General features: G+C 38.8%; 1 protein-coding gene and 1 long non-coding RNA gene across 18 annotated transcripts in view; both read left to right on the plus strand.

Annotated features, from left to right (window-relative positions):
- Positions 1-8,188, plus strand: part of PHEX (phosphate regulating endopeptidase X-linked) — a 171,837-nt gene extending 163,649 nt beyond the window's left edge. For both annotated transcript variants that reach the window (XM_074359209.1, XM_010970301.2), the window contains 2 exons: positions 2,235-2,311; positions 4,887-8,188. In XM_074359209.1, coding sequence (XP_074215310.1) covers positions 2,235-2,311; positions 4,887-4,989 — 180 coding nt within the window. In that variant the 3' untranslated portion in view covers positions 4,990-8,188. The remainder of the gene's footprint in view (positions 1-2,234; positions 2,312-4,886) is intronic.
- Positions 8,189-10,531: 2,343 nt separating this feature from the next.
- Positions 10,532-25,814, plus strand: part of LOC123612910 (uncharacterized) — a 175,725-nt gene continuing 160,442 nt past the window's right edge. For 7 of the 16 annotated variants that reach the window (XR_012504528.1, XR_012504519.1, XR_012504526.1 and 4 more), the window contains exons 1-2: positions 15,656-16,052; positions 16,298-16,412. This is a non-coding gene — a long non-coding RNA (uncharacterized LOC123612910). The other 9 variants (XR_012504523.1, XR_012504527.1, XR_012504531.1 and 6 more) reach the window with 7 other exon arrangements.

The raw sequence follows: 25,814 nt of genomic DNA on the forward strand, positions 1-25,814 counted from the left end.
ATTGAAGACACTTGACGTTTTTAGATGAATTTCTTGAAAAGGATAAGATTAACACAGTTCAATTAAGGAGACTTCCTTTTGGGTCAGTACTGGATCAGGTATCTAAAATAAGCACACAAATATAGTCACAGCAGGGGTTGGCAAACTAGAACCCTTGGGCCAAATATGGCCTGCTATCTTTTTTTTGTAAATAATGTTTTATTGGAAAACAGCCATGCTCTTTACATATTGTCTGTGGCTGTTTTTGTGCTACAGTGGCAGAGTTGAGTAGTTAAACAGAAACTTTAAGACTGAAAAGCCTAAAATATTTATTGTCTGTCCTTTTACAGAAACCGTTTGCTGTCCCCTACTCTAGAGGCCAAAGTACAAGGCCCATCAGTTCTTATTTAGATTCTTACTTACCTAAGGTCCATCTTAGTATGTGAAGTAAACTAACTGCTGTCACCATTACAGTCATACTTTTGAAATGTCTCCAAATAAAATTTCAAACTATATATAATTTACTTTAAACTAAAGAGATTAAGGAAAAATGGCAGGCTATTTAGTATTACTTATGAGAAATTTGTCTTGGAGCTTTTCATACTGACAGATTGAGGAGATTTTCAACCTTTTGTACTTTGGAATAAGTCTACTTATAAAAGGAGTAAAATGATTTTCTCTCCTGAGAAGTTACTAGGAAAACAGTAAGAACCAAAATGTGTGTTTTAGAAATCTCTTAAATGATATATGAAGCAAAGACAATGCTGTATAATAATGTAAGAATATAAGAAGAAATAACATAAGAAAAAGTGAGGTCAAATTGATTGTGAGAAACGGCTTCATGTTAGCCAAGTTCGGAGGAAGTGAAGGACTCATTACAAAAACTTCAAAGTCAAATTCAGAGCCACAGTGACTGATGGTTTATCTTCATCAAAAGCAATAGCATCGTGTCACCTTCCCTGCTTCCTGTGGTTCAGTGACCTGTCCATCCTCCCCTCATATAGTCTTCTTCCCCTCCTACTTCTCTCTGTTCTCACTGCTACTTACTTAGTGGACATTTATTGGGAATCTTCCTGGGGCCCATAAATGTTCTTCTAACTAGTCACTGATTTCCTCCTACTACTATACCCATGTCCAATAAATCTTTTAAAAGTAGATTTTTAAATCAAATCTGTGCTCAAAAACAATGTTTAAATATAGTTTGAAGACTTCAGCCTTTTGCTGAGGACTTGAGACCTCCAGCCCCGGCCTCGCCCTCCCCTGCTCTCCCATTGCTGCCTGTCCAGCTAAGCTGAATGGCTTGCTTTTTTTTTTTCCCCTCTCAGATATGTCTTTGTTTCCATTTTCTCCTCCATTTGGAATTCCTCCCATCATATTCCTGTTTCCTACTTCTTTTCCTACTTCAAGCTATATCTTATTTCAAGACACAGTTCAAATTAGAATTAAGTAGGTTATGGTACTGAACAAACAGCACAAGGAAAGTTTCTTTTTTTCTTGTTCATGCTCCATGTCCAACATGGGGCAGCAGTGGGGCTCTGCTCACAGTCACTACTCAAGGACCTGGGTTGTGGAGTCTTTATCTCAACATGTGCTTCCATGGTCACCACAGGAGTAGGAAAGAAATATGAGGAAATGTGCACTGGCTCTTAATGTGGCATCTTAAACTGTTCTTAAGATTCTTAAAACTTTTGCCAGGTTTTTAAAGCTTGCACCAAGAAGTGACACCTATCACTTCTGCTCACATTTTGTTGGTCAGAGCAAGTCACATAGCCTGCCTAACTTCACAGGAGCAGGAGCAATGTCCTCCTATCCAGGGCCTGAACTGCAATGAGGCAAGCAAGGCACCCAGGATGCAAAATACTAACTTCTTGTGACCATGCTCAATAATGGGTGCTGATTTATTTTATTAACTCAAATAAGTATGGTTCAATTTGATAAGGGTTATTCTACACATTATATTAATTGAATCAATACATTGGTTGATTCTTGGGCATATACACTATTCTCTTGATTTAAAGCATTTGTCTGGAAACCTTCCTACTTACTCAAATTGTGGAAGTATTCACGATCGGTAAAACCTTCTACTTTGGGGATTGGAGTAATAGATGTTACTACTGATGAAGGTTTTATCTGATCTACTAAAACTGTCATCCACTGAGTCTAAAATTACTCTTCAGTATAATTTGGAACTGTTAAGGCAGTAGAAAATGTGTAATTGAAATGGAAACAATTATTGGGATGCTTTTCTCTTCTAGGTGAGGTGCAATTCCTACAGACCAGAAGCTGCCCGAGAACAAATCCAAGTTGGTGCTCACAGCCCTCCTCAGTTTAGGTAAATAGGCAAATGGGTGACACTAGTTTTTAACTGTACATCTCTCCACGACTCCACTACCCAGCCATCCCAGAGCTCTACAAATAGGTGATCTCAACAAAAGCCTGCATTGTGAACAGTGATAGCTCCATTTCACAGATTAAAAAAAAAATCTGGCCAAACAGAAATGAAGCATCTTCTCTAATTAGCAGGAAGCTGGTTTAGTCAGCATTCTCTCCCCTACATATCTGTAGTAGGCTTTTGCACACATCTCTAGTATCAAGTGATCTATGAGATTGTAGAAGATTGCCACAGGTAATTTACAGGTAGTTTAGAGTCCAGAACATAGCTTGAGTATTGATTCCCATTTATTATCTTACAACTTTTGAAAGGCAGCTATCCATGTGCTATGGATGCACCATGGGTGCTCAGTAAACAGGCATATTTGATATCTCCAACCACCTTCTTTTTTTTTTTAAATCTGGGCCAAAAAGTTCTCTTTTCTTAGACAAGGATGAGATCTTATGTACTGTGCCTCAAAACACCTAGAGCTCTGGTTTACTTTATGTTGTAGAATATCCTATTTAATGCCTCTTGTTCTTTCATGCAGCCAACCAACAGACATGAAGGACTACCCACTTTTTGAATAGCTCTGAACACAAAGGAGGATATATGGTGATATTTAGCTATTGTAATTCATATCTAGAGGCAAAAGCTCTACATTTTGGCTTTTAGTTTAAGTCATATTTTGAAATAGTTGCTTATATATGAAGGTGAAAGGATTATGAATTAGTCTTATTTAATTGTTAGAATGTATAAAATATTAAGTAAAAATAAAATTAAGGTTAATATTACTTGCCCCTTGCTAGGTTTCTAGCTTAGTTTGAGGGAAGTTTTCTATAGTAGGGGACAGAGAATTATAATAGGAAGTCCAAGAAATCATGATAATTTATATTTATTTGTTCTTTGCTTAGAACCTATTATATCTGGATAGCTTTATGTTTAATATTTAAATGAATCCATTAGCATATTGCCAGAAAGTCATCTAAAATTTCTCCTATATTTTAAAATCATATTCCTAAAACCTTGCCTTAGAAATGTTTCAGAAATTGACTATAAATTACCTGATAGCATAAAAATCTAATCACTGTGTTGGAAATTCTCCCCCACTGGGCTAAACTGTCAAGAATGCTGACAGTCTCTAATGGACTAAAATGTGATCCCACTGACAAATGGTGCAGATGAAACCACACAGTAGATTAATTACTCAACAGATGAGTTTTTAGAAACTAATTTCCTTTTACTAACTAGTTGCGTGTAATGTTGGATTTTAGCTGATAATTTGCAGACTATGCTTGTAAATTGTCAGCTAAATTCTATCCTTAACACTTGCCCAGGGTGAATCACACTATGAAATACACATCTCTCCCCATACATCCCAGCTAAAACACAAGAGGTTGTGGAGATTTTTGGATACAGGCCATTATATTCATTCAAATGCCCATAGGGAACAAAATCATTAGGGAAAAGAACAGTCAGTGACCGAGGATGCTGTCTCCAGTCAACCTTTTGAACATGCAGTTGAGTAAGAAATAGATGAGGGAGGAGGTTTTTTGCTGGCCTGTTAGTGATGTCTGCAGTAACTGCAGATTTTGAGTGCAGCAGAAATCACACAATGGAAATACCACTTCCAAAAGGCAGTTACAATCAAAGTGCTGAGTAGGAATCCGCAGTCTTTACTGCAGTCGGGAAACTTGCAAGAACACCAGACTTTGGAGCTAACTCCAGTAAAGCATTACTCATCTGTAACAACTAGGCACCATTCATGAGTTTATTGTTGCATGAACCAAACTCTAGGTAAATATGAGCCTTCAAATGTAATAGGAATTTATAGAAAGTGTTTTTGTAGATTGAGTTCTTTAAAGATAATTTAAAGACAGCAACAACATGGATGAATCTTACAGACATAATATTGAGTGAAAGAAGTCAGAGACAAAAAAGTGCATGCTGTGTGATCCACTCATGAAGTTCAAAAACAGGCAAAGCTAATCTGTGACGATAGCAGTCAGGCTGGTAGTTATCCTTGGGGGCGCAACTGTTAGGGTGCACAAGGGAGCCTTCTGGTTGTGGAAATAGTACATGTCTTGGTCTGGGTGATAGTAACATGGATGTACATGTATGTATATGGAAAAACCAGTGAGCTTTATATTTAAAATGTGTGTGCTCTATATCACTTATATCTTCCATTAAAAGTTGAATTAAAAAATAGAAAAGCTAAGTATTGGTAAATCTTATTGTTTGTAGAAATTTGAAATTTATAGGCATGTACAACCCTAAATATAATTTATAGGAAATGTAAATCCTACAGTTTCCAGGAATTTGAAGATATTTGGAAGATGAATAGCATTTGCCTGATTCTAGTCTCAGCTCTTAATTTCTTTGGAAATTTACTTAACCATTTTGGGCTTCAGTTATTTCCCTGTAAACAGATTAAATGAATGCCACATCGCATCAAGGAATATGCTCCTGCAATTTTATCCAGAACCTACTGATACGTAAGAATTAAATGACATGGACATTGACATATCTTTTTCAGGGTCAATGGTGCAGTTAGCAACTTTGAAGAATTCCAGAAAGCTTTTAACTGTCCATCCAATTCCACGATGAACAGAGGCACAGACTCCTGCCGACTCTGGTAGCTGGACTGCTGGTTTATGCCATCCTGAGAGAGCTGTACAGTGCCAGCAGAGGCAGCTCCGAGCACTCATCACCTACTGCTTTAGGCCTATGTCCCCCCGAGGATGTTTATTTTTCATGCATCTTTATTATTTGGGTATTGCTTAGATCTAAATAATATCTATTCAACGTTGTAAGGCTTAAAAAATGGAATATGAAAAGTGAACCAAGTATGTTTCTTTAGAAAACCAAACCAACACAAATAAATCCCTAGGCTACTTTGTTAAAACACTATCTGCTGAATTGTAGCTATTGTCCATTTTAGTATGTAAGCCACAGCTAAGTGGTATGGACCATTTTAATCTATTGCTTTGCAGGGGCCCTAAGTAGAATGTATCCAGAAAAAAATTCAGTCTATTAAACTTGTAACCCTCAGTTAAGTAGACATGGGCATGGATACCTGGGAGGTCTGTGGAATGCAGTGCTAGATTTCATAGATCGTTGTAGCATAGCATTGATTAACTGTAAGGTAGTTAAGTTGGAAATATGTTGAATCTTCATTTTACAATTTTTGATGAAGTTCTTGCCTTCAGCTTTGGAGTCTATGGGGGATGAATACGTGCCTCACAGCTTGTATCTGATGTAGCCCATCACCCTGTTCAAATCTGCATGAAGAAAGTGGGCAGAAGGCCAAGGTTTGAGTTTATCAAATAGAAAGAAGAGGGTATATCGTTAAGTGCCAGAAGAAGCCAGAACTCTTAGCCTCGCAACAGCAGGGACATGAGAAGGAGGTGAAACCTCCAAAATCCAAACCTGGGTGGTGATGTCCGAGTGACAGACACTTCTCTGTTTGTCTTCTTATCCTCATATATGTGCATTCTCCTGTTACTGAGAAAATGATTTTCAGATTCCCCATTAGGAGCGTGTGGCTTTCCTTCCCCTTTAGCGCAGAGGGACAAACCCCACACTGAGGAAGGTGCCCTTTTGTTTTGGCTCTGTTAAAGTGACCTCTCTTTAAAAAAACCTTTTTTGAAAAAGTTTCTTGATTGAAGACATTTTAGAAACTATTGATTGAATTTAAAATTCCCTGCGTTGTCCAAACAAACATAATTTTTATTCTTCAAGTCTTCCTCTCAAGAGTCTGTCAGAACAGTAGTATGTTTTTGATCCTCAGAGCTTTATCCTTTCAAGTGAACTCCTCCATCTTTAGGAGAATGTGTGTAGGATAAAATTGTAACAGCCTTAAAGTGGTTCCCTGGCATTTTTGATTTCTTAAAGGAGCCATCTCCTCTTCACATTATTCCTGGTACATGGAGTTCTGGGTTAAGTGGACAAATGGGAAGGTCTCGAAAAGAAAATGACAAATTCAGTCTGACCATAGGAAGCCATTTTGCATCCTTGGGATTTGGCATCTTTTTTTTTTTTTTTTTGAAGTATAACTGTATGCAACGTCCTCTTGTAACCATGGGAACTTGTAAAGGGATAAACATGCAGTGGCGCCATCAGGAGGAAAACAGTTACTCTGCCTTAGAGGAGAGTGATTTTCCCCTTGACTTCTTCCTCTCCGAATGGATCAACTCCTGAAGGGCAGCTGCCTTTTCCTCCTCTTAACCATGGCTTCATGTGACCTTAGTTTGTATTTTAAAAGCAAGCAGTTAGGGGTGCTGGAAACTTATGTGCCTTTTCTCTGGTGGAATCATTCTGATTTGGTTTGGACATATAAGAGTCTCCCGGTTTTATTCCAGTACTTGAACATTTAAAATCAGCTGAGGTTTTTTAAGGCTTATGTGAATAGCATTTCCCTTCTAGATTTCGCTTTGTAAACTCCAAATAAACACATTCCTGCAGGTCAGAGAAAGTGTTTGATAAAAGCATAGAATTATGACTTTGGAAATGGGGCTCATTCAGTCACTTACTGGTTTAGAAAAATTGGTTGGTAAACAGTTGGGGCCCTCACAGTTTCTAAATGATGTGGCTACCTTATCCTGATTAACTTCATTTGATGTAACTCATTTATACTGAAAGTTGTAGATAGGATGGCCATTTTAAAACAAACCCAAAGCAGCCCAAAATCATCACTACTGCTAGCTGGAACAGTTTTCTAGTAGATCAGCTTTCCAAATACATGCTCACATTTAAATTTTCAGAGTACATTCTTTTTGCCCCTTCTCTTCGGTACAGATTACTAAAAGCAGCAGACTCTGATTCAGTGGTAGAGGGAGGAAGGTAAAATGCAGCTGGAAGGGAGAAGCTGGCCCAAGAATGTGACTCTGAAGTGAACACAGGATTTTGGCACTCCTTACTAGCACATCCACTGGAGTAGAGCCATGAAGTTTTACAAAAATAATTACGGTAAATTAAAAGGAAATTAGATATTGGAACTCAGACCAGGATTGCTGTAACACACTTCTCTTGTTCATATCTCAGATGTCTTGCCAGTTAATGATTGTCTGGGCAGTGGAAGGAGTTAGGGTTTGTGTGTGTGTGTGTGTGTGTGTGTGTGTGTGAAATTCTCCTGGATTAGTCCACGATCTGATGTATATGAAATGGTCTTGTTTGGGCTTTTCATCATTGCCCAAAGTTTGTTGAGCTTTTCACCAACACACAGCGTTGGCCTCCTATTTCCATTTTTTCCTTTTATGAGATGGACTTGGAAATGACTAATGCAAGCTCAGGATCCATAAATTATCTTGAAGTTTATTCAGTGCCTTTCCTCAATGGAGCTTAAAGCACAGCACATAAATTTTATCTTATTTAGCCCTGGAGCATCACTAAGAAACAACCAGGAACTATGCCTTGCCACACAGGTTATGCTTGTGCCAGACCAGTGGAGAGGTTTGAAATTGCTTATCAAGTATCCCAGAGTCAGGAAAGGCAGGCTTTGTTTCTTGGGCCGCTGACATTTGCATTAACCTTCATCCCTCAGGTTACCCCATTTCTGAGGACTTTTATTCCATCAGTGTTTCTCTAATCACCGAGCATTTGATAGGCTTCTTCCTTCATATTTTTAGCATAATGTGTCAGTTGCATATTAAATTATGGAAGAATATATGATTATTTCAAGTAACACCATTATCATTGTCAGTGGCAGTGCCCCACTGGTTTAGGAAAGATGTGCTTGAATTCTGCATTTTACATTTAAATAGTTGTTGTATTTTTTCCCCCTACTTGTGAAACCGTGTGAGTAATCATTTTAAGGACAATAAAAAGTTGAAGACTTTCTGTTTCCTCTCTTTTTAAAAATGTATTAACATTTATTACATCTATAACATATGCAGTTCTGTTTTAGACATTATTTGCCTACAAAGTACACAAAGCACTGCGGTAGACTAGGTTTCTTGATTTAGGGAAGTGAAATTTGAATGCACTAATTTTCTCTGTAGACAACGAGAGACCTTTACAAGGTGGTCATTGTATTTTCTTCCAGAATATAAGCAGATGTGGTTTATTGCTTCTGCAATAATACTCCTATTGAAGAAAAGAGAGGCTTCTGAGGAAATTATCAACCATGGTAAGACTGGTCTTGCAAAAGTGACAATGAACATTTCTCTATATGCTATCAGCTTTATTTAACAATCTAGTCAACTTACAGTCACTCATTCAGTTCACAGTAACTGACTGCCATTATATTTAAATCACTTAACTAGCTGTATTTAAGCAGATCACATGCAGTCTCTGGGCCTCAATGAACAGTCTGGTCTAACATGGGAAACAGATATGTAAACTGTTACAGTCACCCTGTCTCTTGACAAGGGTGATGATCTACAAGGACATCAGGTTTGGTGCGCAGAGAAGGGCTTATTCAGTTCTCCGGTGGATGCGGTCCGTGTTCCCTCTGCCCAGACCCCAGCACATCCCTTTGATGGGGCACACCAACCTCACCTTCTGTGTGCTTTTATTTCTCATTGGCTCTGGCTCTCGAGGACGGCTGTCTTCATGCTGCTGGAGCTTCTGTGCCTCAAGTACTTTGGGAGAACTGGAAGTACCCGGGAGCCCGTATCCCCTGGCGACCTTCGGACGAAGACTGAGTGGTGCAGGATGACGATGAGCATCTGGCTGCCTTGCTTGAGTCCAGACAAATCCAGAGGCATACTGTGGTATTCATACTCACTCTTCCCTTGGGCATTTTGGGATTAGGCTGCAGTGCAGCTAGAGCCCCCGCTTGACTATTTCAGGCATCTTTCTTACACTGAAATGTTCTAAGATCTGGAAAAGTCCTGGTTTATATAGTAGGGGTGCCATTGCATCCACGTACAGGACATGGAGATCAGACTGCAGAGCTGGTGGGGAATAAATGTCTGAGTATGGCCTATTAGTGCCCCTTGTAGAGAGTTTACTCTGGCTTCTGAGCTGATCCTTGAAATACGAGTTGTATGTAGGCTAGTGGCAGAAGGAAGATGCATAGAAATGACAGTTCCTGAGTGATCTCTGGGGCATGGACAGGAAGGAAGGGCTTTGGGGAAATGGAGGCAAGAAATCTAGAATCTCTCTTGCTGTGGTCTATTTCATAGGTTTTGAGGTATTGAGTCTGCTTCAATTTTTAGATACTTATCTAAGTGGACCTGATTAAAATTTGAAGGAGGCTGATGTTTCCAATTAGGTTTAAGATATTTGCATGTCCCTCAAGTTCAGTTGCTTTCTTTTATAAGTAAGATCACCCTAGATGTTGAAACAGATCACCTCAATGGTTTAACCCAATTTAAGGTAATTTCTTGTTTTCATTACATAGAAAATGAGTATTAATGATCAGTGAGCTTCTCTCCTACAATTGGTGATTTAGGGACCCGGGTTCCCTTCCATATTGTGATTCTCCTGTTTTCAACACTATTGAATACGTGTTCATCTTCAAGAAGCTGATGGAGGAGAAGAGACCATGGAAGATATTGAATGGAAGGTTTGGTCTAGTCCAAGAATTTATCTATGTCACTTCTGCTCATATTCCATTGGCTGGAGCTCAACCATATGGCCTAGCCTAGCTGCAGGGGAGTCTGGGATATATAGTATAGCTGTGTGCCCAGAAAGAGGAGGAAATGGGTTTGCTATCAGCTAGCAATACCAACGACACCTTCTAAAGTGAAATACCAGGCAGTAACTTTGAGCTCCTCTGAATTTAGGAAATTGCTTTTGAGCACAGCATAATGAAAATGTTAAATGCCATTGGTAGCCTGCAGTTTATTCTGTAGGAATCTTTTTAATTAACAGCTTAATTGGATAATTTAATCCCCTTTAGAATTGGAGATAGGAAAATGAAAATGAGATATTCCATGTGATCTGACAATACTGTGCTTTAATAAACATACCAAAGTGAGCCCGGAAATGAGCACCACAAAAGCATTACCATAATTTGTGATCAGTGAAAGAAAACCTGATCTATAATTCTAATTATTTCTAAATGGTTTAGCTACATGTTTCATTTGAATGTGTATTTTGTTTTGTTACTGTCTCAATTAGGAAGATAACAGAATATAAGATTCTGTGGCTATGCCATGGATTTATAATACATTCTAAGCTTTTAAAATATATCCCATTGAAACAGTAAATAAAATATCCTATGAAATAACATGTAGTGCTAGATCTTCTAGGATTTTTAGAGAATTTATATGAAAATTATTTTCTCCATTGATTAGAGCTGAGAAATGCTATTCATCATATTCTTGTTTTATGTTTTCTCCACTTGAAAGAGGAATTGAGGCTCAGAGCCCAAGAAACAAAGATAATTGTCTATGTACAAGCCACAAAAGTACTGTTTGAACTAATTCTGGCTTGAGATGCCACTTTACAGAGAAAGAAGAACTAAGTGATTCAGTTAAAATTCCCACTGTAAAAGCTAGATAAAATATTGGGTATCATTTATGCTGCCACTTAGGCTGAAATATCTGCAGGTGTCCTGAGCGAAAAGAACAGTATAGTTTACCCTTTAGAAGTGCACTCTGTCAATTTGCAAACTGATTTTGAAGAGAAGTCAGTGGAATCCATACCTTGGTAACAGTCACATAACCCTTCCACCCCAGTGACATTTGATGAATGAAGAAATTAGCCCAGAGCAAATTTATTCTGAGATTGGCCAGGCATTTGTAAATGATTTTTTTTTTTTTTGCTTAATAATCATGATGAAAACAGCAAACATTTCTTGACACCTACCGTGTTCTAGCCACTCTGCTAGGTTCTTGCCCTGCATTATAGCCAGTCCTCACAACAGTCTTGCAAATGGTTGTTATAATTTCTACTTAACAGCTGAGGAATAGTTGTGTGACTTGCCAAGACCACATTAGTAATTGGAGGAGCTAGGCATAAAGTCAGTTTTGTTTGATTTCAAAGCCCATTCTCTAATGCTCTACTGAGCAATTGGAGCAACATTCCAAACCAGCTTTTGACTTATGACTTACTGAAGATTTCAGGCTATACTCCACAGTCATCTGTTGGAAAAAAATGTGAAGGAAAGAGTCAGTTGACAGGTATTTGTACTTGAAGATAGTTCCATCTTGAGTCCTTCAGAAAGCTCTCCAGAACCTTACCCCATTTAATAGGTGGGAACCAAGGCTTGGAGGGGTGAATAACTTGCCTATCATTATTTAGCTAGGAAGCAACAGGGCCAGATTTGAATCTGGTTTTATCTATGTACTCCCTTAGGCAAACGTATAGCTGTGGTGACCCCAAGTCCTGGATCTCTGGGCTGGGATAGCCCAGTTGAGTTGGTAGACTCCCCCTAAGTTTACCTGTGTTCAGCCCTGTGATTGCTCACGCCCTCTCTTTTGAGTCTTCTGAAACCAAAATGTCTCCACGTCATTTTCCCCAGAGAACAAAACCTTTGTGACCCTGCCTGTGGGTAGCTGAGGGCCTAAGAAAATTGGAGACTCTCCAGCCATCACCCTGTTGGTAACCGAGTCATGCATCCTGACCACTGTTCCTACAGCTTCCAAGGCCTAAGGCCTTTTGGTATCCGCAGGCCACCGCAGCTTGCTTCTAGTAGGGGGTCTCTTATTTTGCCCACATGGCCTTTTTAGTATTTTTAGTATCCCTTTGGTGAGCGGGAGAGTAGATCCATATCTGAGGAACCGGAGGTCTACGTTTTGCTTTCTAATGGGAAAATACAACAAAAATTTATTTTGATAGAAATACTGCTCTAGATAAAGTTCTACTGAATTATTGCCTTTACCCAGCAATATCTGTAACTAAAGAGTCTAAAGCTTCCTTTAAACTGCTGACTATTGGAAGAGTTTATTTTACATAGAAGCCAGTCCTATTTTTTCTTAGTTATTTTAATACAACAAGCATGCATAAGCATTTGGTATTTTCCATTTCTCCTCAAGACATATAACTTAGTCTTTGGAGAATTCATCTGAGGTGAAAGAATCTTCTCTGCCCACCTTTCAGAGTTACCTGGGAATGCATCTAGGAGAATGCTAGGGTGGATTTGTCATGAATGCTCCAGAGGAAATTTTTACCTATCAACAAGGGTCCTTGGAGATTCACATTTCACCTCTCACTTGCATACACATAGGCTCCGGTGCAGATTGAGTTTGAGTTAATGCACATAGCTTGTTGGGAAGAAATCAATCAAAAGCCTTTTTAAGCATAAATGGTTCTTTAGGAACTGAAACCTCAGTGCCTCAATTTTATTGTAAGCATCGAATAAAAACCACTCTAAAGCATTCAGCATATTAAAACTACTCTACAAACACTAGTAATAATGAAGCTACTCCCTCACCCAGGGCCGTCGGTAATATGTATGAAGTAATACTTATTGTAGAATAAGAACAGTAAATTGACTATCATTTGAGATCCGTCTCCAGCACATGAGGCAGAGTGCTAGCTGTCATACTGCATTTTGATTAGCCCAGGGCTTCAGTGACTTTAGCCCCAAAGTTCACATGCAATATTATGATAACAGCACTGTCATTCCTGTTTTAAATCCTTCAATGATCTTTCCATTGCATTTACAGTAATATCTCAACACTGTACCCAGACCTAAAGGCTGTATGTGACTTGGCGCTCCCTTTTCCATTGGCATGTCTCCATTGCTTTTTCCCCAGTTACACTGGTCTTCTTTTTGTTTCTCAGATTTACTAAGCTTTCCCCTATCTTCTCATGGGAAGCACATTGGAGACTTTTGAGCAGAAAAGTGCCAAGATCTGACTGATGATTTCCAGTATGATTCTGGCTATGCTGAGACTAGATTGTGGATGAACCAGGGAAGATGTAGGAAGACCATTTAGGAGGCTGCGGCAGCCATCCAGGTGAGAGATCATCGTGGCTGTGTCTAGGGGAGTGGCGGGGGGCGGCATAGTGAAGGAATGCATAGGAGCAACATTTAATAAGGAAACTCTGTTATAATCCAGAACCTTAAATTTTCTAATTATTTCTTTTTTATTTGTCTTCTCCCATGTTGCTCCCTGGATCTTGCATAATTATATGGTATAATTTTAGTCAGAGCATAGTATGATTTGTATGATTTTTTTTCATTTAATAGTATTGGCGTGCATCCATGGTGTTAAATAATCTTCCATTTTAATGGCAACATAATATTCTTTAGTGTTTCTGTGACATTTTATTCAATCATTTCTTTATTGTTAGAAATTTACTACAGATTTCATTTTTAAAGTGTTGTAAATAATACAGAGTTAAATACCTTAATGTGTAGAACTTTTTCCTTTCCTCTTGATTGTTTTCTTTAGAATAAATATTTAAGAATGAATCCACTTGATCAAAGGGGGCATGTATAAGCTTTTGAAATATACTTACTGACAAACTGCTTTTTAACAAGATTGTATGTATGAGGGCATATACATCGTTTTACAATAGAACTAGATCAGGAAAGGGTCCTGCCCATAGGAAAGTTACAGTATACTGGGGGAAGTCAGTGTCTAAGCCAACAACTATAATATCAAGCATCATGAAGAACAATATAAGAAGGTGTCACATTTAGTAAAACCTGAACAGTCCTAGGTATTATTAATTCCAACTTTGCTAATATTTTGCACCTATTAAATATATAAAAGTGTGACTGGTTGTTTAATTTTACTAATTAGCTTTTTGGTTTTTACTTCTCTTGATGCAGATTACCTACACAGCAGTGCCTTTTGCCCATAAAGCTATTAAGATCTTGATTTTTTCTTTTTAATTATATGAGGTTGTTGTTGCTAATTATTTGTAGTCATTATAATTTAAATAGAAAAATACTGTTGCTATGCTCTGATTATTGTCTCTTGTACTTTTGCAACTAGAGTTCTTTTGTAAAGTAGTGGAGACAGAAGCAGAATGCTCTACTTCACAGTTTGTTTGCCTTGCTCTGACATAAACTTTATACAATGGGATATAATAATAGTTTAATTCCAATTTAGGAAGAATAGTATGTTAAATGCATATCACTTAACAAATATTTCTTGAAACACCTGCTAGATATTGTTGTAGGGCTGGGAATACAATGATGAATAAGAGTTCTAGCTCCCAATTATTTCATAACTTTAAAATTACTTGTCGGTTCATAAGGAAAAGTAGATTTGTAAATAACAGTTCCAACAGTGTAATATATCATAGGACAGAGGTGAATACAGAGTTGTTTGAGAATAAAAATGTTTATAGAGCTAAGCAGTGGAAGAATTACAATGCCCTCAGCCATGAAGTCAAAATAATAATAATAAATTAATCAGACAGACAACTCAGTAGGAAATTGGGCAGATGACTTGAACTTGTTCACCAAGGAGGATATGTGAATTGCCAACAAATATGTGAAAAGGTGCTTAACTTCGCTAATCATGAAAACCGTAGCGTGATTTATTTATACATCCCTCCCTGCAGAATGGCTAAAATACAAAAGGACTTAGAACAGCAGAACTCTCATATACTGCTGGTGTGATTATAAATTGTTATGGCCACTTTAGAAAACTAGTAGGCCAGTATTTTCTAAAGCTAAATCTACGTGTAACCTATGACCCAGCAATTCCACCTCTAGGTATCAGTTGCCATCTTAGTAAGTCGAAAATAGTTGAATATTGGCAGTTTCATATTTTTCAACCTAATGTTTACCCAGCAGAAATGCACACATATGCTTGCCAGAAGACATGTAGAAGATGTTCTTGGAAGCACTATTTGTAATAGTCCAAAACTAGAAACTACCCAAATGCACATCAACAGTAGAGTAAGTAAATACTTGACTATTAGTCTACAATAACAACGAAGAGACCACAGCTGCATACATATGAATGTTTACCACAAACATGATATTAAATGAAAGAAACCAAACACAAAAGAGAACACATTTTATGACTGGATTTATATGAAACATAAAAGTATGCAAAACTAAACTCTACTATCAGAAGTCTGGAGAATGGTTGCCCTTGGAGGGTCGGTGACTGGAAGGTCCCACAAGGGGGCTTTTGAGCTACTGGTGATATTAGGTTTTTTGATCTGGGAGGTATTTACATTAACAATTTGTGTGTGTGTATATATATATATGTATGTATATATATATACACACATATATATATATGTATATATATTTATTTCACTATAAAAATTTTTAGTAACAGTAAAATAAATACAGCAAAGTCCACGTAAGTTCTGATTTTTTTCCGCCGTGATAACTACTTTGATGCTTTTTGAGGGAAATAAATATCAGAGTCTTTCGGAAGTTTTTTCTGTGCTTGTTTTTTGAGCTGTTGCTTTGCTGGTGCTCTTGGTTAATCCTGCAGCTGTTAGAGGAATGTATGTAAGAGACAGGACTGGATGTGTGGTCTCTTGGAAGAGATGAAGCCAGACATGAGTCTTGCAGTATCCATCAGGGACAGCTGTGGAGGGGCAAGCAGAGAGCAGAGAGTTCCAGGCAGAAAGGCCAGGCTGCTGGAAAGCATGCAGATGTGGTGGGGGAAACCTGCTGGGAGGGGCTGGAAATGGCTCGCTAGAGCTGGAGCTTGAAGAGTGGCTGAGGAGGGGTTAGTGTTAAGCAAGTTAATTTAGCAGAGGCCAGAGGGAGAAGAGCCTTGAAGAATTATGCTGCTGCGTCTGGACTTGATCCTGTAGGCATCTGGGAGCCACTGAACAACTGAAATCAAACCAGTGACACAATCAGATTTCTGTTTAATGGAGAGTAAGCTGGTGATGGTGTGGAGCGCACTTGGAGAGGGATAAGACAGAAGCCTGAGGGGGCCAGTTAAGAGGCCGTTGTGGAGATAGGACATGCTGGTGGCATGGGATGGAGTGGTGGGGACAGATGTGAGAGCTATTGAGGGGACAGACTTGTTCTGATGGGACTTTGTCATTGGTGGGTTTGGAGTTGATATGCACATATATAGCCTTCATGTCTTTCTTTCCCCCTTTGATACCTTTCTACAGTTACATTCAAAGGATGTTGCTGTGACAAACAAGAGGAAGCTTACCAACTACTTACCATTGCTTCTGAGAATGGAAATGTAATGGCACATTTCACAGTTTTTCAGTGGAGAGTCAGGTAGGTCATCTTGTGCACTAGCACGTAAAGTTTTTGATTTTGCCAAACCAGTTAGTTGAGAGGGAAATGGTAATTAATCTGAGAAGCGCTGTGTTAATGCTGTTCTGGAAATAGAAGTGGTATTTATATACATTGTCATATACTATTGTAAACAAAAATATGCACACATGTGTTTATATGATGATATAGGTACAAAAGTATGTATCTGCACGTACGAATAACCATGCACATGTGTATATATTCATGTGCACATATATACACACTAGAAACTTACAGCTATGTAATATCCTGGGGATGTTAGATACAGAGGTTATCTAAGTACATGAAGTTACCTAAGTATATAAAGAATAACATAAAATTTTATTTAATTTTCCTTCTCTTTTTGAGGGCTATGTTTGGGTGGGAGAGGATCTGGAGGATATTTTCCTTACTTTAATTACCTCATTGCATCTCCTTCCTTTCAATTTAAGTTTTTATAAATGGGAACACTGTATTAATCCATTCTAATTAAAAACCAGCCATGCAACCTTTCAGTTAAAGAAATAATTCTTAGTCTGCCTACAGTATCATTTAGTCAGAAACTGCTTCTGTGACTTTTGGAATTATCCCCACTGCAGTGCTCTGGTGACCACTGGGGCAACAGCTTTACTAGCTGATTTTATTCTAAAAATATCAAGAATTGGCCAAGAGCATTTGCTCCGGAGAAGGGTTCAGAGCTCTTAAGAAGAGCAGAAGTTATGGAAGGGGCGGCAGGAAAAGACCTAAGTTCACCTTCTGCTTGTCCACATAACACCTCTTCACCTCCCGGCTGCCAGAGAAGCTGTGCTATTCTTAGCCATCCCCTATGAAGGTAATTACATAAAACCCCTCTGAAACCCATTTTCACATTTGTCCAGGGAATTCTTTTATCTTCCGTAAATCCCCTGAGCTGTAACTAAGCCCTTGGTCTGCCCTTGGCCGGATGGGAGGACTTTCTCCAACAGAGCCCTTTCTGTACCTGAGGACGATGATCTCATCATCATGTCACCCTCCTTCCCCTTCGCCATATGGAAAATGTTCATCTTTAGCTTTTCCCTTGTCCTTCTCCTTTTCATGTCTATGATCCCTTTCCTTTTAACTGTTGCCAGGCACTTTTCAGAACTGGACCTAGTACTATACGAAAAGCCCAGTTGTTCTTCTCTCCAATTGATGGGGAAAAGGGAGGGTTTAACAGGATCTGGGAGAGCAACAGAGAGTCAAGGCAGGTGCCTGGTAGCCACAGCTATGGAGTAAAGCCAAGTAAAATTGAGTCATGGGTCAGTGAGCCCAGATGTCAGTACAGAATCAAGGCTCTCAATCCAAGGTAGTATCCTTAAAGAAACAAAGCCAACTCCAAAGGGATTGCTGGTCCAAAAGCCCAGGGAGAATCCAGCAGAATTGGAGCAGCCTGGACGTGGGCTGGGGTAGTGAGTGGACACCTGCAGCCTTAAAATTCAAGGCTAACTGCCATGGAGTAGAGGAAGGCAGGCAGCCCCCAAACAGCTGAACCATTGATGAGTAGTGAGTTCAGGATACTGCTCCAATAACCTTTTTAGGCCCAGACAAAATTCCTCCATGTCACTTAAATATAGGTCTCATAGCCTCTGGTGGACCAGGGCCAAACTTACAGGGTATTGAGTAAGCAAATGTGCCCCAGGCCGAAGGATTCCTTCCTGATTGGATCATGTGATAGTCTTTTGGGCTTAATAACTTGGGAGTCATCTCCCTTTCCCTCCTTGGTTGCCTGCTCCCATTAAGTTAGTCACCAACCGTGGCCTCTTGGTGTCTCCCACATGCTCATTTCTTTTGGCTTCTATTTCTCACCCAGACCTGCACAATCTCAGTCCTGAGCTATAAATTGCTTCCTCATAGGACGTTCTGATTCCTGTCCCAGTTTGCCAGTCTGTAGTACGCTCTGCTCGCTTTCTTTTATATCTTTCTTCAATGATTTTGACTTGCCTGGAGGGGTAAGTTTATACTCCTCATTAGTCCATCCAAATCCTTCAACATTTGTCCCTGAACTGCCTTTCCCAACTGTATCTCTCATTACTTCCTTATATGAGAGAAGCATAATGCCCTTGAACACATCTACTTTCCACATCTTTGTCCACATGATTCCCTTGACTTGGAAGGCTAGTCACTATCTTCTCTGCCTATTTAAATTCTGTCTTTAAAGATGCAGATCTAGTCTTAGTTCATCCAGTACCATCTTGACCAGAAATTCTCTACATCCCTCGAATTCTTATAGCACTTCATGTCTGTGTCCCTAACCCAACTCTGTACTATCCTGGGCCGTTGGTTGGCTTTCATATGTGTGTATTGACTCCCCTGTCTTGAGTTTTAAATACTTTGATGGCAAAAGTGGGCTTTTCTTGGGAAGGATATTACTCTAAACAGCTTAGCATTGTCCCAAAGGTTCTGATTTTGCTGTGGATTCAGTGTAGTTACGCTACTACATTGCAGTGTTTCTCAGTTTTTTTCAAAGATAAAGATCCCTTTGTTCCCTTTTCATTGTCAAAAACTTTTCATCTCCCACATTTGTGGGATTTATTTGTTGTGATTCATTGATTGAAATTAAAAAAAAATATAGTGATAATAGAACTTTTGTGAATTTGATAATGCTTTACAGTGAACTTTTATTTAAGTATAGCAACATGCACATGTATTTGAAAACAAGTGGTGTGGTATTTGTAAAACGTTTGTCTTTATTTGTGCTCTAAGTAATTCTTAGGGGCATGGGCTTTGCTGACCTTTGCAGTAGCGTTGGCTCCCCATGGGTCCTGCTGCCTCATTATTTGGATATATCATTATTATTATTGTTATCTGATAGGGCTGTTGTGAGGATTAAATGAGAGACCATACATTAGGTGCATGGCACACTGCTTAGTGTATAAGTGACCTTGATCTTTCTTTCCCTTCTCCATGCCACCATCAGCTAATTTTGAAAATAGGGACGGTCTGGGACCTTCTGGGCAATTTGATTTGGATGAAACAGAGTTTGGGGCAATGAATGTGGGGAAGGCAGTGTCTCTGAGAGGGAAGGTGACAGAGCATTAAAGATCAGCTGTAGCAGCTCTTAGACATTTCACTTGCATGACTCTTCTACCTCTGTTGTGAGGACTCAAAAGAGCTTTTGTTTATGTGAAGTAGATCAAGAAACTTTAAAATATTTATTATTTCATTAAAAAAATAACAAGCCATTACATATTAACATAAATTACACATTTTTATGAGAAATATATTTTACAAAAGAAAAAAGAGTGGCACTATTTTAAATTTTTGCAAATCTTTTTAATGTCTAGGTTAACAGAAGACAACTGTGTTCTCATATCTTCTTCTGAGTTCAGTCTTCTGGGATGTTTGGTTTTGGTGAAACTTAGGAAGAAAATCCAGGTTCATACAGATATATTGTTGGAAAAGAGAGGAGTATTAGGATAGCCTTTCAGGTAATTGTGGATATTCTTCTTGGAAACTAAACCAAACTCAGCAAGTATTAGTTTCTTAAAGGTTAGTTGCAATATGGAATCTGAAACATATCAGTGAGGCTTTCATACTCTGTTACACTCAAATCCACTGCTGTCTTGATTTTAAATGGGCCTTTTAATCATGCATAATTGTGTAACATCAACCATTGGTCATTTGGAAAATATTGATTCACTGAGTTATGCAGAATTTCCAAGTGTTGACATATTTCATTATACAGTTTCAAAAACTACATTCATTATTAATTACCACTGATCTCATCAGATAAGCTTTTAGTACTGGGAAGCTGCCAGGGTCATGGTGGCAGATACAAGATTTTCAAAATAATAATTTTCATTCAAAAGCTTAAATTTTGTAATTGGAAACAGATACTGTCAGTTGTTTTTCTTGAGGTGACTGGCTAACTTTGTTCATTTTTGAGAAAATGTCTGCCAGATACCCAAGTTTGAATACCCATAGCTTGTCAGTTGTTCTTTCAAGTGAAAATAATGTTCCACAAAAAAAAGCAGAGTTCACCTTCCAACTCAAATGATGGTATACATACTTTTCCTTGAGACAGCATCACACCGGTATGCCCCCAAAGTGCTTTATATATACTTTTTTCCATTTTGTCACAAAAAATATGAAAAAAATGTGTACTCAAGGGTTGAGATTTAATAAAATTAGTATTTTTAAGAACTTCATCAGGTACATTCTTAAGTGAAACACATTTTCTCTTTACTGCGTGGCAGTAAAAAGATCCAGTGACTACTAGAATAGTTTGGTACCACTGCCTTGATTGGTGCTAAGCAGCCAGCAGTTTTATCCACCATTGATTTTGCACCATCATCACAAATGTCAAATGGTGGAAAAGGCAAGTAACTTCTTAGAACTATTATGGAAATGGTTTTGACCCCCAGAACCCTCAGAAAGGGCCTGGAGAATCCCTAGGGATCTGTGGACCACATTTTGAGAAGCACTGCTCTAAGCTTTTGCAAATGGCCAGCCCTCCCAGGATGTTAAAAAATAGATATGTTGAAGGAGAGCTGAGGTCTTTTTCACACTGGGCAATTTGCCTTACTTTTTGGAACCCAAGATGAAATTTTTATTTCTTTGCAGAACTGAAGGCATCCAGCTTGGGAACATGATTATTCTCCACTCACCTTTAAACTGCCTCAGCTATTCCAAAGTCTCTAGCAGTGATATGTTGATTATGTGAATTTAAAGCCCTCGGGAGCCAGAGGAATGACAGATCAGATTCCCTTAAATGAGAAATAAAATCCAGGAGCCTGGCAGCGGGACATACGGCTCTCACTCCTGCCGACCTTTGGTGTCACTCTGGTAGAATGACTGCTCATGGGCCAGATGGCATGTGGCTTAGACCGAGATGTCTCAACCTGCTTCCTAGCATTAATTGTGCACATTGATCCTCCTTCATTGTGCAGTCCATAATTCTTCATCATCAGTGCTATTGAGATTTCTTTGGAGGCAACTGAATTCTAACGGGCCTACATGAATCAAAGCAATTTCAAAAGATCCAATTTTCTTTTTTGTCTCCAAACCCAAACCTTTTTATATCCAGTCGTTGTTACAGGTGGACAGACACCAAATCTCTCTTTCGTCAGTGGAATGTAAGTCTAGCAACTTGTAAGAGAAATTAGTTTGTAGGACAGAGTCTCCTTGCCCTGAAGGAGGTGGCTGAATGGAAGCCCATTTAATGTTTTGTTTAAAGGTACTAAATAATGATAAGTTTGTAAAGGCAGCTTTTCTAGTGAGGCAAGATAGCTTCTTAAATCTGATGGGGATAAATGGAAGGCCAATACGCTTTATCTTATCAACAATTTCACCAAAAGAAAATTTATTAAGGCCTTTCAGGTCAGGCTTCTCAGCTAAAAACCAGCAAACACTCCAAGCAGAGCTGTTGGTACGGCTGAACCAGAACAGCTCCTGGGTGGGGGGTGTCTCGAAGTTAGCATGCCTTGTCTATAGTAAAGCATGCTTTCATGACTCAAAAGCTAAACTCAGAATTTATTTCTAAAATAATTTGAAGAAGACCCAATGAGCAACATAAGCAAATTTAGCCAACTAAGAAAGAGAGCTGGCTTTTTTTCACTCAGGGTCATGTGTAAGGACAACGTTCTGTCATATGAGAAATGTCTCAGTTTAGACAGAAAAACACTGGTTCCAGGAAAAAAGAGAAAATAAGTCATGGACATTTTATTTGACAGACTTTTCCCCCCTTTGTATTCATTGTTTTTGAATTATAAGCATATCACTAAAAAAAAAAAACCTGAACCTTCATAAAGAGCCTAGAAACAAGTAACTGTAATTGTAAAACAGGAACATTTGCACAGGCTTTAAAGCTGTAAGTTTTAGGTTTTACTTAGAATTCTGTTTATAATAGGGGCAGAACATTCATGGCTTTGTAAGAACCACTTTGGCTTATTAAAAAGTACTTTAAAAAAAAAAAGCCAATGAAGTTTCAAATTATCTAAAATTTAAATCAACAAGATTTAATTTGAGAGAGTTGGTTTGAGAGAATAAAGTGTACTGGCCTTAGTGTTCAGGCAAGTTAGGTATATTTGGAGACTCCAGGAGATGGACCCATAAGGAATTTCTTTTGCTTGAGGAATAAAATTGCCTCCTGGGAGTGAATGAATCCTAAGAGAAGATAGCATTGCTGGAATACTGAAAAGGTTGAACTAGGGGAGGGTGTCAAGTGAGTAGCACTGTATATTTAAGTTTATTTTATTTTTTTAATTGAAGTCAGTTTACAATGTTGTGTCAATTTTGTTTTTGTATTCTTTTTCATTATAGGTTACTACAAGGTATTGAATATAGTTCCCTCTGCTCTATAGAAGAAACTTGTTTATCTATTTTATATATCATAGTTAGTATCTGCAAATCTCAAACTCCCAATTTATTTTTTTCTTCTCTTTTTTAAAAACATTTTTAAGTTATAGTCATTTTACAATGTTGTGTCAAATTCCAGTGTAGAGCACAATTTTTCAGTTACACATGAACATACATATATTCATTGTCACAATTTTTTTTTCTCTGTGAGCTACCACAAGATCTTGTATATATTTCCCTGTGCTATACAGTATAATCTTGTTTATCTGTTCTACATTTTGAAATCCCAGTCTGTCCCTTCTCACCCCCCGCCCCCTTGGCAACCACAAGTTTGTATTCTATGTCTATGAGTCTGTTTCTGTTTTGTATTTATGTTCATTTTTTTTCAAAACTACAATGAGATGATACCAGTCACCTCACCAGTCAGAATGGCCATCATTCAAAAGTCCACAAATGACAAATGCTGGAGAGGCTGTGGAGAATGGGGAACCCTCCTACTCTGCTGGTGGGAATGCAGTTTGGTGCCGCCACTGTGGAAAACAGTATGGAGATTCCTCAAAAGACTAGGAGTAGACTTACCATATGACCCAGGAATCCTGCTCCTGGGCATATGTCCAGAAGGAACCCTACTTCAAAAACACACCTGCACCCCAATGTTCATAGCAGCACTATCTACAATAGCCAAGACATGAAAACAGCCTAAATGTCCATCAACAGATGACTGGATAAAGAAGTGGTCGTATATTTATACAAGGGAATACTACTCAGCCATAAAAACTGACAACATAACGCCATTTGCAGCAACATGGATGTCCCTGGAGAATGTCATTCTAAGTGAAGTAAGCCAGAAAGAGAAAGAGAAATACCATATGAGATTGCTCATATGTGGAATCAAACTCCCAATTTATATTCAAGTTTAAACCAGCTGCCATGAGCTAGCACTGCCTCACAAGGCAATAATGAGCAAGTAAAAACTTAAAGGGCAGTTTCAGAAAAATCTGTTTAACACACTGGTGAGTGTTAATCTGAAGTGCTTTGTAGCCATGTAATAGAGGGACTGAAAAGAGGAGAAGGAAATGGGAAATCCATTTATCATCTTGGACTTTGCAGCACCTTCAGTGAGTATTGTTTCTTTATTGGGGCAGCAGGGACTTTGGCATTAGTGGGCACTGGTGCCGTTGGTGGCTCTGTGGGCATTGTTGTGTTTTCACCATTGGCGTATCCAAGAATCAACGCCCAAACAAGACAGACCAGACTAGAAGAAACCAACATAATTCCCTGTCACCATGTAAAACAGTAATTGGACAGGGGATAATTTTCTGTTCCTATGTTAAAAACTCCTGAGAATAAGCAAACTTAGCTACTTGTTCCAGGAAGTACTTTTTCCTGAAAGATAAAATTGTGAGCCAACTAAAAGAGTTTACTTAACAAGAATAACATATTCCCCATTAATACTTGCTTCAGTATTCTCAACTCTCTGTGCCTGCTGATCTTTAGCTGTCATGCTCTAAGATCTACCCATTTCTCTTGCCCTAAAATCACCCAGACCAGTCCCTAATATCCCCCTTCTGAGATACTCTTTAGACTGTATTAGTGTTCTCCTATGCTGCAGCAAGTCTAGAAAACTTTGCTTTCCTTGATCATTGTTTTTTTCCCTAGTGTTTTTTGGAGAGACTTGACAGTTGACATAGCCAAAAGGGTGAATGTCTACACATTCAGGAGAGACCCCTAAGGTGTAGAGGAGTGACAATTATGGGTGGGGTAAAGCCAAGTATGTATGGTTTGTTGTTGTTTTTGTGGTCCAGTTTCTACTTGCAGGAAGGTGAGACCTGGGAAATTTGGCTTAAATACCCATAATCATTTTTTAAGCAAGAGCAGCAAATGTCTAGCACTGTGAAATTACCATGTTCACTACTTCTTACATGATTCTTCCTTGATAAGATAAATACAGTGCTCCCCTCCACCTAGGGCAATTTTATATTCACTGTAGCATGACCAAATCTTAAAGGTGTCTATGTATGTATGTCTATATACATACATATGTACACACACACAGACACCCCCATGAGGGATTTAAGGCCATTAACAAAAGTGCAATAAGATAAAAATAAATAAGGCAGTTCCAGAAGGCAGCGCTCTGTGGAGTCTGCTGGGAGCTTATTCTTTTGACTGCTGCTGTGTTCCCCACCCCCATTCCCATCAGTCGCTTTTCCCACATTTCCACATTTCTACATGGCACACGAAGAGCAGCCTTGGCGACCCCTGAAGCTGTTTCTTCCCCTGTCCAAACTATGCCTGACTCCTTCACCAGAGTAGTGAGATTGGCTGGGAAAAGGAGAAAGAACCCCTCGAAGTTCAAAGCTACAGACACAGGGGAGGGATCTGACCGAACTTCCTTCTCTGGGGCGTGGGGAGGCTGTGCTGCGCATGCGGAGTGTGACTTTGCTCCCTGGTGGCTTCCTAGCTGAACAGCCAGACATGGATCCAGCTGACGCTGACAGTGAGTTACACAGACCGAGAGTTCTGGATCGTATGGTGGCCTTGATGTTGAATACGAGTTCCTTTAAAGCTCATTTCCAAGCAGGTGAGCAAAATCAAATCTGTGTCTCAAATTCCAAGGACTATGAATGGGATGCCCACTGGTGAAGAATTTGAATGTAATAGAGGAGAGCAGTAAGGTTGTAGAGGAGGTGAACTCTTGGGAAGAAAGAACATTTCCTGAATGCATTTGGGAGGACTTTAAGATAACCATCATAGGTGAAAAGGATGATTTACTAGTTCATTTCTGTGACAAATGTGATATGCCTGTTATGCCTTTTAAAATCAATGGGCGTATAATTCTATGCAAGCATGCGTTTTGCTATGACTGTGATAGTTTATACCCCCCAAAAAGGAGATAAGATATGTCCAGACTGTGGTATTCCTATGCTGCAAATTGAGGAGCACATGTGAGGTTCTGTCTTCATGTGTAGCACTGTCCAAAAATGCAGGAAAACTTACTTGTCTCAAAGAGACTTAAGAGCTCATATCAACTACTGCCATAAGAGAGCTAAAAAAAACCTTGTCACC

This window comes from Camelus bactrianus, chromosome X (genome assembly GCF_048773025.1).
Source record: "Camelus bactrianus isolate YW-2024 breed Bactrian camel chromosome X, ASM4877302v1, whole genome shotgun sequence".
NCBI classification, from domain to species: domain Eukaryota; kingdom Metazoa; phylum Chordata; class Mammalia; order Artiodactyla; family Camelidae; genus Camelus; species Camelus bactrianus.